We start from the raw sequence: 16217 nt of genomic DNA, 5'->3' as shown, positions 1-16217 counted from the left end.
GGCCACTGTCACCAGCCGCCCCCCTTCAGTATAGGTAGCGAGATGACCCCTCCCCCTAGTATAGGTAGCCTGATGAACCCCCAGTATAGATAGCCAGATGACTCCTCCTCCCTTTCTCTCCAGTATAGGTAGCTACATGACTCCCTTAATCCCTCCTCCCCCCCCCCCCCCACTCTTCAGTATAGGTAGCCAGCTCGCCTTCACACCGCAGCAGCCATCTTTGTCACTTATTTCTCTGCTCAGCTCCAGTGCAGAAGCTTCCTCCTCCTTTCCGTCTCCAATGCTGCCCAAGTCCATAGCCACCGGCCACAATGCAAATGTGCACAGAGAGTGAGGTGACCGCTGCACAGGCCGCTGGCAGCAGAGTACCACGGTCAGGCACTTTGCATGTGCCTGATCTCCTTGAATTGCAGTATTCACAAGCTTGAAAATGCTGCCCCAGTTTAGCCTGCTGATTTGGTGCCATTCCTCCTGTGGTGCCCTAGGCTATGGCCTAGGCGGCCTTGGCCTAAACCCGGCCCTGCATACAACTTTTTTTAAACATATTAGTCTACTACATTAGATTTAAGATTTGATTAAAAAGCTCTGAATCAAGTGTAAATATATTTTAAAAATATAGGCCATCCTAGTTAGTGTGTGTTCTTTTCTTTGTTCGAACATAGATCAGATCAGAACAGACAGTTCTTTCACTAGTCAAACAGATGAGAGTGACTATTAGATCAGATCTCTGCTGAGAGAGTTCCAATACGTAAATGGTTGCAGCTGGTGCAGAAAGAATATCTTTATTTTGCTTTGCTTATCTTTTTTTTTTTGACAAAAATAAACTTTACTACAAAAAAAAGCATCTTAATAGCTATTTTAGGATAGCTAACAAGCCAAAAGTCTTTACTGGCCACAAACCTTTCTGGAAGCAGAAGCCAGCACACAACACTTAAGGGACTTCTTTCACTTAAAGCAACATTTTTTTTGTAAATTTATAATTTTATATAGCACCAATCAGGGCCGGATTTGTACTTTTTACCGCCCAAGGCCAACTATACTGTCTGTTTGGTTTGTTATATCTGTGTGCCCCAATGAGAATTCTACTTACTTTCCATCATTGGATGTCACAGACAATAACTATTTTAGTAATATGCGTATAGACTATGTTATGTTTTCCTTAAGAACGTTTATGTTATGCTTGCCATCTCGTTAATGATGGAACCATTGTGTCACCATGAGAGTTAGGCTGATGTGTACCTGCATGATAGAGCTTACAGGTCTTGCAGGGACGACACAAGTACAGGACAGAGGGTTCAAAGGGTAAATCTGTCCTTGTAGATAGGGATAGCTCCATAGAACAGCTTTACTGCCCCTCGCAGAGCCGCCCCTAAATTTCTGGTGCCCTAGGCCATGGCCTATGTGGCCTTGCCAGAAATCCGGCCCTGGCACCAATATAAGTGTTTAACGCAATCATTATCAAAACATTATAAGAAAAAGATTGCACTTGGTTGCAGGACAGCTTTTTCTTCCCTGAAATGTCACCTTATGTGATGTTGCTTCCTCAGTCAATCAGTTTCCATATCATATTTATACTGGTAACTAGGAGATATATAAAGCTGCCTATGATTGCTGTCAAACATCTGCAATGGGGCTTCCTAAATCAACACTTTAAAATAAAAGCACAGCATTGATTGATAAAGTGAGGGTAGCCCAGGTCTGTCCATGAGGCGGAGTAAGGCAGGTTCCTCAGGCAGCAGAAGTCTGTGGGAGGGACCAGGCAGGACCAGGAAGTGTGCCTCCGAGCTTGCTGCCACCTGCCTGGCCGTTGGGGCGCGCTGTGAGGTGAACTGGAGGGGGTAGCAGGCAGGAAGGGGGGGGGCGGCGACCACAGCGGTAGGGAGAGGGGGTCGGACCTCCCCTCCCTCGCCTGGGTGTCCCCTCCTGTCCACGCTCCCCCTCCAGATAGCAGGCCAGGAGGCACGTTCTGTGATGTGGCAGCGGGCGAGGAAATAACTATGGGTGTGTGACAAACTTACCTTCCAGCGACAGGTCCCGCGGCATCTCCGCCGAAGTCCGGGTGGGCGGCGGGATGCCGCAGCGGGGATCTTCTGGCGGCATCCCTGGCATCCCTCCGGTGGTAACTTCTGGCTTGCATGCGACCCTGAGGTCTGCCGAGCCTTATAGGCTCAGGAAAAAGATTCAGTAGGTGAGGTCATGTGTGACTTCACCAAGGGGGAGTGGCCAGGGATCGTTGTATGAGTACATAAGGTCAGGAGCTTCACTTGCTCACTGGCCTTGATACTAATCAGCTCGCTGGTTCTTGGCCTCAGCTAGCTTTTGAGTTACATCATATATGGTGGTACTCATCATATATATGTACTTGACTCAGTCAGTCCTCGTTAGCTCTTTGATAGCTGTAATAATAATTTGCTAGGAAATCATATATTGTATTTATCTGTGTACCGACTACTGCCTGCTTCTTGACTCCGCCTTTGCCTTACGTTTTTGTACCTCAGTCATCTGATTTCCTGTTACCGACTCGGCCTGTCCCTGACTCTGTCTTTGCCTGTTCCAGCAATTCGACTGACATCTGATTACACGTGTATGACCCAGCTTGAACTTTGACTACGACTTATGTTAACTATTTTAGTACCTCGATATTGTAAACTTGTGCACAAGTTCATACCAGACCTGTAACGATAGGGGAATAATCTCCACGGTCAGCGCATAACGTGTATGCTGACACTGAGGGGACTTCCCACAAGTGCTCAGACAGAGGACCCCAGTTATAGTGCAAATGCACCTGTGGAGGAACAGACCAGCCAGCAGGAGGAGCTGTGGAGCACAGAGGATTAACACCTCTGAATGTCCCACAGATAGAGATTGCTCAGTGCAAATGTAGCAATGAGCAACACTTAAACAGTATAGAAACAGAGCAGATTTGGAACAGATCAAATGAATGTCTGTTAAACTGATTGCAGACTTTGTGTGGACATACATTCACACACAGAGCAGATTAGAAACAGATCAATGATAATAAACAGCTGATAGTGGTGAAGGCCCACTATCAGTACTCCATCTGCCAGTGGAAAGGGCCCACTGACAGGCAAGGATGACTAGTGACTGGGGCGAGGGCCCACAGTCAATATACCATCTAAGTAAATAACAGCTGGCTGTGGGGAAAGCCACAGCCAGTACACCATCTGCCAGTGGAAAGGACCCACTGGCAGGTACAGAAGAAGTAGCCAGAAATGTAGCTGACCCGAATTGGTCAAAGACAAGAGTAGTAAGGAAAATCGAGGCACAGAAATAAAACACAGTAATTCGCGAACGCAATGGAAAATAACAAACGCGCTGGTCTGTGCATACACTGGCGAACCAGCATATGACGCAAACCAGCGATGGCTAACAACCAGCTACAGTACGGAAACCACGTAATATGTACAATAGTCCCAAGCGTACTGAAATGCCCTAACTAACAATAACAGATACAAAACAATCTCTCTCTGCACTAGAAGGAGAGCCTAATGCACTCCAAAGGGTTAACTAAGATAAACTAGACTTGGAGCTCACTGAACTAGAAGGAGAGGTAAACGCAACTCCACAAGATTAACTAGACTAAATATCACATGAAGAACAAGACATGAAATAACATGAACCCGGAACCGGAGTCAGACTGAACTGACAGTATTTCGGCAACGAAGCAGACTCAGGAAGTGACATTTATGCATGCAAGCACCAATCAGAAACAAACCTGCAAAAAGTCAAAGAAACAATCTGCATTCACTCAGCCCGCGGACTGCAGGCTGAGAGCAAGAACTGCATCTCATAAACTCATGCATAATTATGCAAACAGCATAACATTTGGATTCAGAATAGCAGGCCAGATTATAATGGAATGTGGAGGAATTGCAAATGGACAGAGCACTCGCTGTGAATGCCAGAAAAGCCATGCAAACAGCAGTCAGCATTGCCTAGCTGCAGTAGTGTCTGAAAGCAGAACGAACACCACAGGGGAGATCATCACAAGACCTTTACGCTTGTATCTGTATTTTGATCTGTACGTCACGCCAGCGTGACAGGGTGGCATTAAAGAAAGAGGAGACTTGTGGGATGTGATGTCTGCATTCCAAAACCTGCCCGCTGCCGCCGCATCAGAGAATGCGCTGCCTGTCTTGCTATCTGTAGGGGAAGCCTAGATGGGGGAACACCCACTGTGCCTGCTCCCCCCCCCCCCTTCCTGGCTGCTCCCCCTTTCCAGTTCACCTCACGGCAGGCCCCCCAAACGGCCAGGCAGCGTGGGAGGTGGGGCATGTGGGGGAAGGGGCCATTCCTCACATGTTTTCCTCAGGCGGCAAAAAGTCTAGAAGCAGCCCTGAGTGAGGTCATACACTAGAAGTATAAGAAGTGCATCTTACTGTATTGAAATGGACGGTAAACCCTTTTTACGCCTCAGCGCTAAGGCACAGAAGGGGAAAAAATTGCTATGTCGACTTTTTAAAAGTTAAATTGTTTTAAAAGTGTCAAGAGGACAAAACTAATTTTCTGCTTCCAGGCAATAAAACACATTGCAAAACTGATCTTCAAAGACCCCTTCTGCAGACTTCAAAATAAAAAAAAAAGCTATAATTTAATTTCTTTTTTGTTTTTAATTAGCATGCCAACTTCACTGTGAAATTGGTATCTTACGCAAAGGCAAATCATCATTAAATGTAGTAACCCAAAGTTACCAATCAAGTAAAAATGTCTGTTTCAAACAAAACAATCAGAGATAATTGATTTCTACAGATAAGTTCACTTTGCACATTATTTTTATTCTGTTATTATTTTTTATTTATTTATCATAGTGCCACTGGCACCATCATCCATGGTCCAGTAGAGAGTAAAATAAGTACAAAGTAGACTAACAAAAAATACACAGCTCTTATATAGTGGAAATGACAAATGTTGTTTGGATGGAACATACAGTATACCGCAAAGAAAAGAAACAATCAAGTTTATTCACTAGTAAAACTGTATGTGCCACTACTGTGTGTTATTATTATCATGCAACATTGCATAAAACTGAATGCATGATGAACACAACCATTATCATATACCCACTCATGCAGAAATCTATAGTATGTGGGATTTCAGGCATACACACATTGCGTGCATAGATTTTTACTTTATCCTGTTACAGGTGTGTGTAACGTACCGTATATATACGTGCATCTTGTGCCCTTAATATGTGCATGGCATTTACAACATTATTTTTATGCAAATTATTGTTGGAGCAATTTTTTTGCCAAATTTATTTAGAAAAAAACACTAAAAATGTACACATATTAACACTGAAGAATAACACTTTATCGCAAACCGAATGAGAATATGAGATATGTTCGAACATTATTCTTGGTTACATTCTTCAAAATTTTCTGGATTATTTTGGAGGAAATTAAAGAGTGTGTAAAATGTATAACCAAATCTAGCACTTTAATTGTAGATGCTGTATATTCTGGCGTATAAGACTACTTTTTAACCTTTGAAAATCTTCTGAAAAGTCTTATACGCCGGGTGTCACTGATGCCAGGTGATGCGCCCTATTTTGTTACCGACTCTCAGATCTCGCTTCTGAGGACTGTAGTGAAGCGGCGCAGGCGCACATGCAGGGGCGTAGCAATAGGGGTTGCAGAGGTAGCGACCGCATCGGGGCCCTTGGGCCAGAGGGGCCCTGAAGGGCCCTCCCTCAACTGCAGTATTAGCTCTCTATTGGTCCTGTGCTCATAATAATCACTTCTATAGATACTTTGAATAGTGGTAATCCTTAACAAAGTGTTCCCAATCCCCTTCTTGCACCTCTGACACTGTATTTGCCATTGGCAGATTTTGGTGCACCGCATCAATTGTTATGTTTAGACTGCTTGGGGGGCTCCATTGTAAAACTTGCATCGGGGCCCACAGCTCCTTAACTACGCCACTGCGCACATGTGCGAGATCTGAGAGGCAGAGAAGGAGGTAAATAGGATACAGAGGGTGAAAGAGGCATGTTTTATGGGCACAGCACAATATATTCTTCCATAACACTCTGATAAACAGGTAGACAAGGAGTGCTGACCAATCCGCTTAGGGAGAGTTGAACAATCCAACCAGTCAATCGCCTATATAATGGTATATACTGGGTACCATATACAGTACAGCACCAGTATCTGCTCATACATAGCACCAGTATATGATGTTTTTGTAATTTTTATTTTACGTGCATTGGAAGAGGGGTAGTCTTATATGGCAAGTATATCCCAAACTCTATATTTTAACCAGAAAAGTTCTTATACGCCCAGTCGTCTTATATGCCGGAATATATGGATCCTTTTCAGTCTTGTTTCAAGCTTCTGAGACATCAGCACAATGGTGCACAAGAGCTGACCTCTGGATCACACAGAGAGAGAGAGACCAAGAGCAGTTCTAAAGTCAATAATCATGATCCACACACTCCACCTGCAAGGGCCCCCATGCCCCCAACAGGCCCCCGGGAACTGCATGTGTTGACTTATGGGAAATCTAGTCCTGTTTATTTTAATACTTAAAGTACTGGACAGAAATGCTGCATATAATTCCCCCCAGGACTCCTTTTTAGATTCTCTCATGTCCTGACTAACCTATTCACATGGGTCTGTGTGCATACCCGTAATGACGTGATGCCATACAGGACGTGATGCCATATGGTCGCATCTGAGGATGACTCTAGACTGCCAGATTGCTGAGCCTCGTCCTCTACCTCAATGCATAAAATAGTTGCGCAGTCACATGAGGTAAAGAGAGGAATAGTAGCACTGCCACATAACAGGAGTGGGTGGAGCTGAGCACAATTTGAAACCAAGTATGCTGAGCCCAGAAAAACTCATTTCTAGTCAATAAATGAAAATTAAAGAAAAAAATTGACTACTCCAGAAAATGATGCAAGTGAGATGGATACATTGCCAGGATGAGGAGCATTTTTCTGGATTTATGTGATCCACAGCAATGTTTGATTGCTGCTGTTGAGATTCCTCATACTGGCTTAAAGGGAACCAGAGACGACCAGGTAAAAAAAAATAAAAAAAGCTTTAATACATACCTGGGGCTTCCTCCAGCCCCATAAGCCTGGATCGCTCCCACGCCGCCGTCCTCCGTTGTCTCTATCGCCGCTCCCGGGTCCTGTCACTTCCGGCGGACGCGGCCAATTGTACGCACGAATAGGGGCTCCCTCCATATCCTTACGCATGCGCCTGCATAGTATGGAGGCGCATGCTTAAGGGTATGGAGAAGACCCTGTTCTTGCGTACAATTGTCCGCGTCTGCCGGCAGTGACGCACTGCGCGCGCGTAGACTGGCTGAAAGTACGGGACCTGGTACCGGCGGATAGAAGCAGTGGAGGACGGCGGCGTGGGAGCGATCCAGGCTTATGGGGCTGGAGGAAGCCCCAGGTATGTATAAAAACTTTTGTCCAACGTCTCTGGTTTACTTTAATCTTATGTAATATAAAAAGAGGAACAGAAAAAAAAAAGACTCCAGATATCCATGCACTTTTTAATAGAATAGATATTAGAATAAAGAAGGCATAGAATCTATGGAAAGCTATTGAAGATTAAAGTCCTCTTCACTGATGTTCAATCATTGTATCAATTGAACAGTGATCAGGATAGGCTGTTGTTTTTGCAGTCAGGTAAGAAGGAGCAAAAGGTGGTGGTGGTACGGGGATTGCAGTGTAGATGGGAACAATACATTATTGATACATATATAGATATGTACTGCATTTAGCAATTGAAGGCTAGTGGTGGCAGTGATGCAAGTCTCATCAAATGCTGAGTGTTTCAAGGTATACCTCAGAGAAATCAGGGAAACAGTTAATACCGGGGGGACAAGTCATTTCCCTTACCTAATATTGGATGGTCTACTTTTGGACTTCCAAATACTATATATGTTTTTTTTTTTAAATCCACATCCAGCAGAAAATACATTTCATTTACTTGCAACATTTCATCATTATCACTTTAAAGGACCACTATTACAAAAAAGTTGAAATTCAAAATCCATGTACATGCATACATATAAGATGTACATTTGTCCCAGAGTAAAATGTACTATAAATGCCCTTTTCCTAGGTCACTGTCACTTATTGTAGGTAGTAAAAAGGTATGTAGTAAAAATCTGACAGGTTTTGGACTAGTACATATTCTCATGGGGGATTCTCATGGTATTCATTGTTTTGAAAAGCACTTGAATGACAGATGCTCAGTCCAACTAATAAAACAGTAAAAACAGTGTAAAAACCAGTAGGGAGGCCAGCTGGCATCTTTATGTAAATTCCCTTTCTAGGGATTGATTTTGTAAAAACAGCAACATAGGGAAAAGGTAATTTTAGTACATTTTACTCTGGGAGAAATATCCTTCTTATATGGTACATCCACACATGTATTTTAAAATTACAATTTCTCACAATAGTGATCCTTTAATTATTCTGAAATGTTCACCATTCATAAAAATAGATATACATGTATTTCCCTAGTGGATAATTATATATTTATAATAATTATTTGCCTCTTCTAACTAGTAGTCCCAGATACTGGAACTGGGACATTGCGGCTTTGTTCTCTCCAATCCAGAATGGCAGTTGTAAACAATAGTGTAACTGTTTAGCATAAAATTAAAAATCAATTCTTTATTTTTATCTGGTAAACATGTTATAAGGATGCTAACCAAGCAATCCAAAAAGTAAAAAATCACTATTACTTTTCTTGTTGATAAATGATCATTCCCCAGTTTACCTGACTCTTAATTGGTACATTGCCGCACAAAGGAAGTTGCAGGGCATGCTGGGTTGTCTTTTTTTGCTTCTTTACTTTCTCCTCAGACTTAACTAATGTAGCCTGATTGGCTGAAGCCACTTTCCCTCCTGTTTTCCCCTCTCACACCTCTTTTCCTCTCTGATTGGCCAATATTTCTTATGCTGAGAAAATGGACTTTCTACTGTAGGTGGAAGTGGCTGAAGACTGGGAGGAGGGCAGGAAATGGATACACAGTCAGGCAGAGGAGAGTAAGGGAGGAAATGACATCAGGATTGGCTTCAAAATAGACACAGTTAAAATGGAGAATCCTAAGAAGGATTTTATCTGTTTTTTACTATAGAAAAATCACTAAAATCAAAATGTGGACAGTGCAATACATATGTAAATAGAGCAAGTATTTATCAACTTATATGTGGTTTTGTTTCTGAGATAGTATGGCTGACAGCTCCTCTTTAACATCTCTTATCTATTAAAAAGAATGAGGCAGCCATACTGTGAAGTTTCTGGTAGATGGAAGGGAGGCCTCTGTTTCTCAGGGCATGGTTTCCAGTATTGCTGTAAAAGACTTCTATGGCCCTTCCCTCAACATCAAAAGTATGACTTCCTTGTCTACCTCAAACTTATTTAGGTAAACAGACGTAAGGATTGCTTATATCAGGACTAGTGTTGGGCGAACATCTAGATGTTCGGGTTCGGGCCGAACAGGCCGAACATGGCCGCGATGTTCGGGTGTTCGACCCGAACTCCGAACATAATGGAAGTCAATGGGGACCCGAACTTTTGTGGTTTGTAAAGCCTCCTTACATGCTACATACCCCAAATTTACAGGGTATGTGCACCTTGGGAGTGGGTACAAGAGGAAAAAAAAATTAGCAAAAAGAGCTTATAGTTTTTGAGAAAATCGATTTTAAAGTTTCAAAGGGAAAACTGTCTTTTAAATGCGGGAAATGTCTGTTTTCTTTGCACAGGTAACATGTTTTTTGTCGGCATGCAGTCATAAATGTAATACATATAAGAGGTTCCAGGAAAAGGGACCAGTAACGCTAACCCAGCAGCAGCACACGTGATGGAACAGGAGGAGGGTGGCGCAGGAGGAGAAGAAGGCCACGCTTTGTGAGACACAACAACCCCGGCCTTGCATGAGGGCAAGAAGCGTGCGGATAGCATGCTTTGTACCGCCATGCAGTCATAAATGTAATAAAGATAAGTGGTTCAATAAACAGGGACCACGCGGCAACGCTAACCCAGCAGCAGCAGACGTGATGGAACAGGAGCAGGCGCAGGAGGAGAAGGCCACGCTTTGTGAGACACAACAACCCAGGCCTTGCATGAGGGCAAGAAGCGTGCGGATAGCATGCTTTGTACCGCCATGCAGTCATAAATGTAATAAAGATAAGTGGTTCAATAAACAGGGACCACGCGGCAACGCTAACCCAGCAGCAGCAGACGTGATGGAACAGGAGCAGGCGCAGGAGGAGAAGGCCACGCTTTGTGAGACACAACAACCCAGGCCTTGCATGTGGACAAAAAGCGTGCGGATATAGCAGCAATGCTTTTTGCCGCCATGCAGTCATAAATGTAATACAGATGAGAGGTTCAATAAACAGGGCCCGGAAACGCAACACCATCCCAGATGTTCATTGGTCATGTTACTTGGTTGGGGTCCTGGAGTGTTGCGTAGTCATTTCCAATCCAGGATTGATTCATTTTAATTTGAGTCAGACGGTCTGCATTTTCTGTAGAGAGGCAGATACGCCGATCTGTGACGATGCCTCCGGCAGCACTGAAACAGCGTTCCGACATAACGCTGGCTGCCGGGCAAGCCAGCACCTCTATTGCGTACATTGCCAGTTCGTGCCAGGTGTCTAGCTTCGATACCCAATAGTTGAAGGGTGCAGATGGATGGTTCGACACAGCTACGCCATCTGACATGTAGTCCTTGACCATCTTCTCCAGGCGATCGGTGTTGGAGGTGGATCTGCACGCTTGCTGTTCAGTGGGCTGCGGCTGCATGGGTGTCAGAAAATTTTCCCACTCCAAGGACACTGCCGATACCATTCCCTTTTGGGTACTAGCTGCGGCTTGCGTTGTTTGCTGCCCTCCTGGTCGTCCTGGGTTTGCGGAAGTCAGTCTGTCTGCGTACAACTGGCTAGAGGAGGGGGAGGATGTCAATCTCCTCTCTAAAGTCTCCACAAGGGCCTGCTGGTATTCTTCCATTTTGACCTGTCTGACTCTTTCTTCAAGCAGTTTTGGAACATTGTGTTTGTACCGTGGATCCAGAAGGGTATAAACCCAGTAATTGGTGTTGTCCAGAATGCGCACAATGCGTGGGTCACGTTCAATGCAGTCTAGCATGAATTGAGCCATGTGTGCCAGAGTCCTACCAGAATCCTCATCATCCTCTTGTGAGCGTTGTGATAGTTGTTGTGATGCATCATAGTCGTCACCTTCCTCCTGGTCTGCTTCTGCTGACCATTCGCGTTGAATTGTGGAAGTCCAACGTGCACCGCTCTGGCCCTCGTCAGTGGTGGCATGAAATTCCTGCTCCAACTCCAGCTGTTCCTCCTCCTCTTCTTCGTCATAGCTGCTGGGGCCAGCGTTCCCTGAGGCGGATGGCCTGATGTTGGTACCATCACGCTGATCGTTTTCTCCTTCAGATTCCCCCAGTTGCATCATGACAGCTGTTTCCTTGATTTTTAACATCGACCTCTTCAGTAAACACAGCAGTGGTATGGTAATGCTGACTGAAGAGTTGTCACTGCTCACAAGCAACGTGGATTGCTCAAAATTTTGGAGGACTTGGCAGAGGTCCAACATGTTGGCCCAATCGGATCCACAGAAGCTTGGCAGCTGGCCGGATGCGCCTCGGTACTGCGCCGTCATGTACTGGACCACTGCACTCTTTTGCTCGCAAAAGCGGGCTAGCATGTGCAGCGTAGAATTCCAGCGCGTAGGGACATCACACAGCAAGCGATGGTGGGGGAGATTGAAGCGCTCCTGCATCTTGGCGAGTGCCCCCGAAGCAGTACTGGAATTTCTACAATGTTTGGACACTCGACGCACCTTCAACAGCAGATCGGGCACGCCTGGGTATGTCCTCAGGAACCGCTGAACTACTAGGTTCATCACGTGCGCCAGGCAAGGGATGTGTGTCAGCTTAGCCAACCTTAAAGCGCGAATGAGATTACTCCCATTATCACACACAACCATGCCCGGTTTCAGGTCCAGCGGTGCCAGCCACAAATCCGTCTGTTCCTTTATTCCCCTCCAAATTTCCTCCCCTGTGTGCTGCTTATCCCCAAGGCAGATTAGCTTCAGCAACGCTTGCTGACGCATGCCAACAGCTGTGCTGCACTGCTTCCACGATCCTACTGCTGCTGGGTTAGCGTTTCCGGATGAGGTACAGCTTTGAGATGCGTTGGAGGAGAAGGAGTCAGAGAGGTAGGTGCTGCTGTTATCCAGTGGGAGGGACGGCGGTGCAGCTGTTTGTGGCGTGGGCAACACCCGTGCCGTAGCAGGTGAGGAATCGCTGCCAGGCTCCACAAGGTTCACCCAGTGCGCGGTAAGGGAGATGTATCGACCCTGGCCGAACGCACTCGTCCAGGTGTCAGTGGTGAGGTGAACCTTGCAGGCAACGGCATTCTTCAAGCTTCGGGTTATTTTGCTGACCACGTGCTCATGCAACTCAGGCACTGCAGAGCGTGCAAAGTGGTAGCGGCTGGGAACCACGTAACGTGGGATGGCCACTGACATCATGCCCTTGAAGCTGTTTGTCTCCACCAATCGATATGGCAGCATTTCGCAGGCCAGAAGCTTGGCTATGCTGGCTGTTACTGCCACGGCCCGGGGGTCATTTGCTGGCAATTTCCTCTTGCGCTCAAACATCTCCGACACAGACAACTGAACCGTAGCGCTGCACACGGAAGGGCTGTTGGTTGTTGTGTTTGATGAACACTGGGAGACCTCAAGAGCACTACTCCGGAAAGTGACAGTGTCAGCGTCGTCTGATGTTTGTGAATGTTGTGAACCACGCAATGGCTGGGCTACTGCTGCTGCTGAGGCGGGTCTGGTGAACCCAAGGGAGGCAGTGTTGTTTCTGGTACCCTGTCCTGACGCGTTTGCCCAAAGAGTGGGATGTTTGGATAGCATGTGACGGCTCATGCTGGTGGTGGAGAGGTTGTTAATATTTTTCCCCCTGCTCAGGCGGGTCTTGCACACCTTGCAAATCGCCATGGTAACATCCTCAGTGCAGTCTTCAAAGAAAGCCCAGACTTTGGAGCACCTGCCTCCTTGCTGGCGATTTCTGTTTGCTCCTCTTTTGCCTCTCACTTGAACTTCCACGCTTGTGGTGCCTGAAATTGCGCGCCGCCTACCTTGTGGCACAAGGCGAACTCGTGCAGCAGTGTGTTCTTCAACAGACTCATCTGTGCTGCTGCTACGACGGCGATGTTCTCGTTCACAAACAAAATCTGGGTCTCTGTCCACATTGTCCATACCCTCCTCTTCCATCTCCTCAAACTCGTCATATGTCATTGTGGGCCACCGCCGTGGAGTAGAGCTCCCCACAACAACCTCTGCGCAGCACACTCCAACGTCGTCTTCCAGATCTTGTCGGCCGACCTCCTGCAATTGCAACCCCTCCTGCCCAAATTGCTCTGGGATTTGGGTTTCCGAGTCCTCTTCGGACTCGCCTTGTATTTCAGTGCGCGGTGCATTTCCCACAGTTAACGGTTGTGAATCCAGGCACAACATTTCTGGCTGTTCCTCCATTGACCTTTGAAAGGTGGAAGTTTGTTGGGCTGGGAATAGCTCCTGCGAATACCCCATTGTGTCCTGAGGTAATTCATCGGACTGGTTATCTGGCAGTTGTGTGCGTGGTGTCGCTGCCGGTTGTGTCAGCTTTGTGCCCACTGGCTCCTTGTAACTGGCTGAGGACTCGGACCTCGTGCGTGATGTGCTGGTGCTGCTTAACCCACTGCTGGACGCTTGAGAGGTCATCCAAGTAATTATCTGGTCCTGTTCTTTTGGATTTGTGAGGGTTGTTGTCCTGGACAACATGGGCGGTATTGAGTGGGTTTTCTTGGGTGCTCCCCTGTGGCCTGTACGTGAACCGTCAGGGGAAACACCTCTTCCCTTGCCCCTCCCTCTTTCACCGGATTTCTTCCTCATTTCACTTATCCTTACAGTACACGCTGACTGGCAGCAGTACAGTGGCAGTACAGAAATGCTATACAGTACCACTATTCCCAGCAGCGACACAGAGCACAATGCTATACAGTGACGGGTGAGCGGTGTACCACTATTCCCAGCAGCGACACAGAGCACAATGCTATACAGTGACGGGTGAGCGGTGTACCACTATTCCCAGCAGCGACACAGAGCACAATGCTATACAGTGACGGGTGAGCGGTGTACCACTATTCCCAGCAGCGACACAGAGCACAATGCTATACAGTGGCGAACGAGCGGTGTACCACTATTCCCAGCAGACACAGAACAGTACACAGAATGCTATATAGTGTGGCTGAACGAGCGGTGTACCACTATTCCCAGCAGACACAGAACAGTACACAGAATGCTATATAGTGTGGCTGAACGAGCGGTGTACTACTGTTCCCAGCAGACACAGAACAGTACACAGAATGCTATATAGTGTGGCTGAACGAGCGGTGTACTACTGTTCCCAGCAGACACAGAACAGTACACAGAATGCTATATAGTGTGGCTGAACGAGCGGTGTACCACTGTTCCCAGCAGACACAGAACAGTACACAGAATGCTATATAGTGTGGCTGAACGAGCGGTGTACCACTATTCCCAGCAGACACAGAACAGTACACAGAATGCTATATAGTGTGGCTGAACGAGCGGTGTACCACTATTCCCAGCAGACACAGAACAGTACACAGAATGCTATATAGTGTGGCTGAACGAGCGGTGTACCACTATTCCCAGCAGACACAGAACAGTACACAGAATGCTATATAGTGTGGCTGAACGAGCGGTGTACTACTGTTCCCAGCAGACACAGAACAGTACACAGAATGCTATATAGTGTGGCTGAACGAGCGGTGTACCACTGTTCCCAGCAGACACAGAACAGTACACAGAATGCTATATAGTGTGGCTGAACGAGCGGTGTACTACTGTTCCCAGCAGTGACACACAATGACTGGGGGGGACCCTGGCTAGCGTGGCTGGAGCGCGAACTACCCTGCCTGCCTACCCAAAGCTAAACCCACAGACAAATGGCGGAGATATGACGTGGTTCGGGTATTTATTTACCCGAACCACGTGACAGTTCGGCCAATCAGAGCGCGTTCGGGTCCGAACCACGTGACCCGTTCGGCCAATCACAGCGCTAGCCGAACGTTCGGGGAACGTTCGGCCATGCGCTCTTAGTTCGGCCATATGGCCGAACGGTTTGGCCGAGCACCGTCAGGTGTTCGGCCGAACTCGAACATCACCCGAACAGGGTGATGTTCTGCAGAACCCGAACAGTGGCGAACACTGTTCGCCCAACACTAATCAGGACTAGACCACAGAGACCAGATCTATGTTACCCAAAGTCCTAGGTAGAAGCTACAGATTTGTAAGGAACTGGAGGTGGAAGGGGTGAACATAGATAACAGATATGCTTCAAGTCTAATAGAAAAGGCTGCTGAATACATACAAAAAAAGATATGTTACAACTCAAATCAGGAAAATGAAATCATAAAAAGGACTGTGGTTTATCATGATATAAAGCTGTTGATGTGAGCAAACTAATAAAGCTCTGTTCATTCAGTAATCACCATCTTACCGTTCAGCACAGTTGTCCTGGCAACGAAACACTGTCATCTTTTTGTAGTCAAAAAAGGACACTCCACGAAGCGCTCTCTGTTTTGTGTCATCCATATAGCAGCCAATATACTTTGCTGCAAAACAACATAAATGCAAGTTGTTAGATGTACTGTGGATGAGTAAATCGGAAATCACACTGTTAAAAGTCTCATGCAGAATCTCATGCAGTTAGTTGGCATTGTGTCTACTGTTGCTATAGCACTACTGTGCAACAACCATGAGTGAACAGAACTGCAAACTCATAGGATTAATAATGCAGATGATTATATTATTTTGTATACATGTCCTGTTTTCCCAGTGTAACAACATTGTGAGAAGAAAAAAAAATCACAATTACTTAAAGGGATACTGTAGGGGGGTCAGGGGAAAATGAGTTGAACTTACCCCGGGCTTCTAACGGTCCCCCGCAGACATCCTGTGTTGGCGCAGCCACTCACCGATGCTCCGGCCCCGCCTCCGATTCACTTCTGGAATTTCAGACTTTAAAGTCTGAAAACCACTGCGCCTGCGTTGCCGTGTCCTCGATCCCGCTGATATCACCAAGAGCGCACAGCGCAGGCCCAGTATGGTCTGTGTCTGCGCAGT

General features: G+C 46.3%; 1 protein-coding gene across 5 annotated transcripts in view; it reads right to left on the bottom strand.

The window, feature by feature from the left end:
* The window catches only part of WSCD2 (WSC domain containing 2), a 493571-nt gene that overhangs the window by 171042 nt on the left and 306312 nt on the right, over window positions 1-16217 (bottom strand). For all 5 annotated transcript variants that reach the window (XM_068245946.1, XM_068245937.1, XM_068245973.1 and 2 more), the window contains one exon: window positions 15592-15706. In XM_068245946.1, the coding sequence (XP_068102047.1) occupies window positions 15592-15706 (115 nt within the window). The remainder of the gene's footprint in view (window positions 1-15591; window positions 15707-16217) is intronic.

The sequence above is a fragment of the Hyperolius riggenbachi genome, chromosome 1 (genome assembly GCF_040937935.1).
Source record: "Hyperolius riggenbachi isolate aHypRig1 chromosome 1, aHypRig1.pri, whole genome shotgun sequence".
Taxonomy (NCBI): Eukaryota; Metazoa; Chordata; class Amphibia; order Anura; family Hyperoliidae; genus Hyperolius; species Hyperolius riggenbachi.
This window is presented reverse-complemented; position numbering and strand designations above follow the sequence as displayed.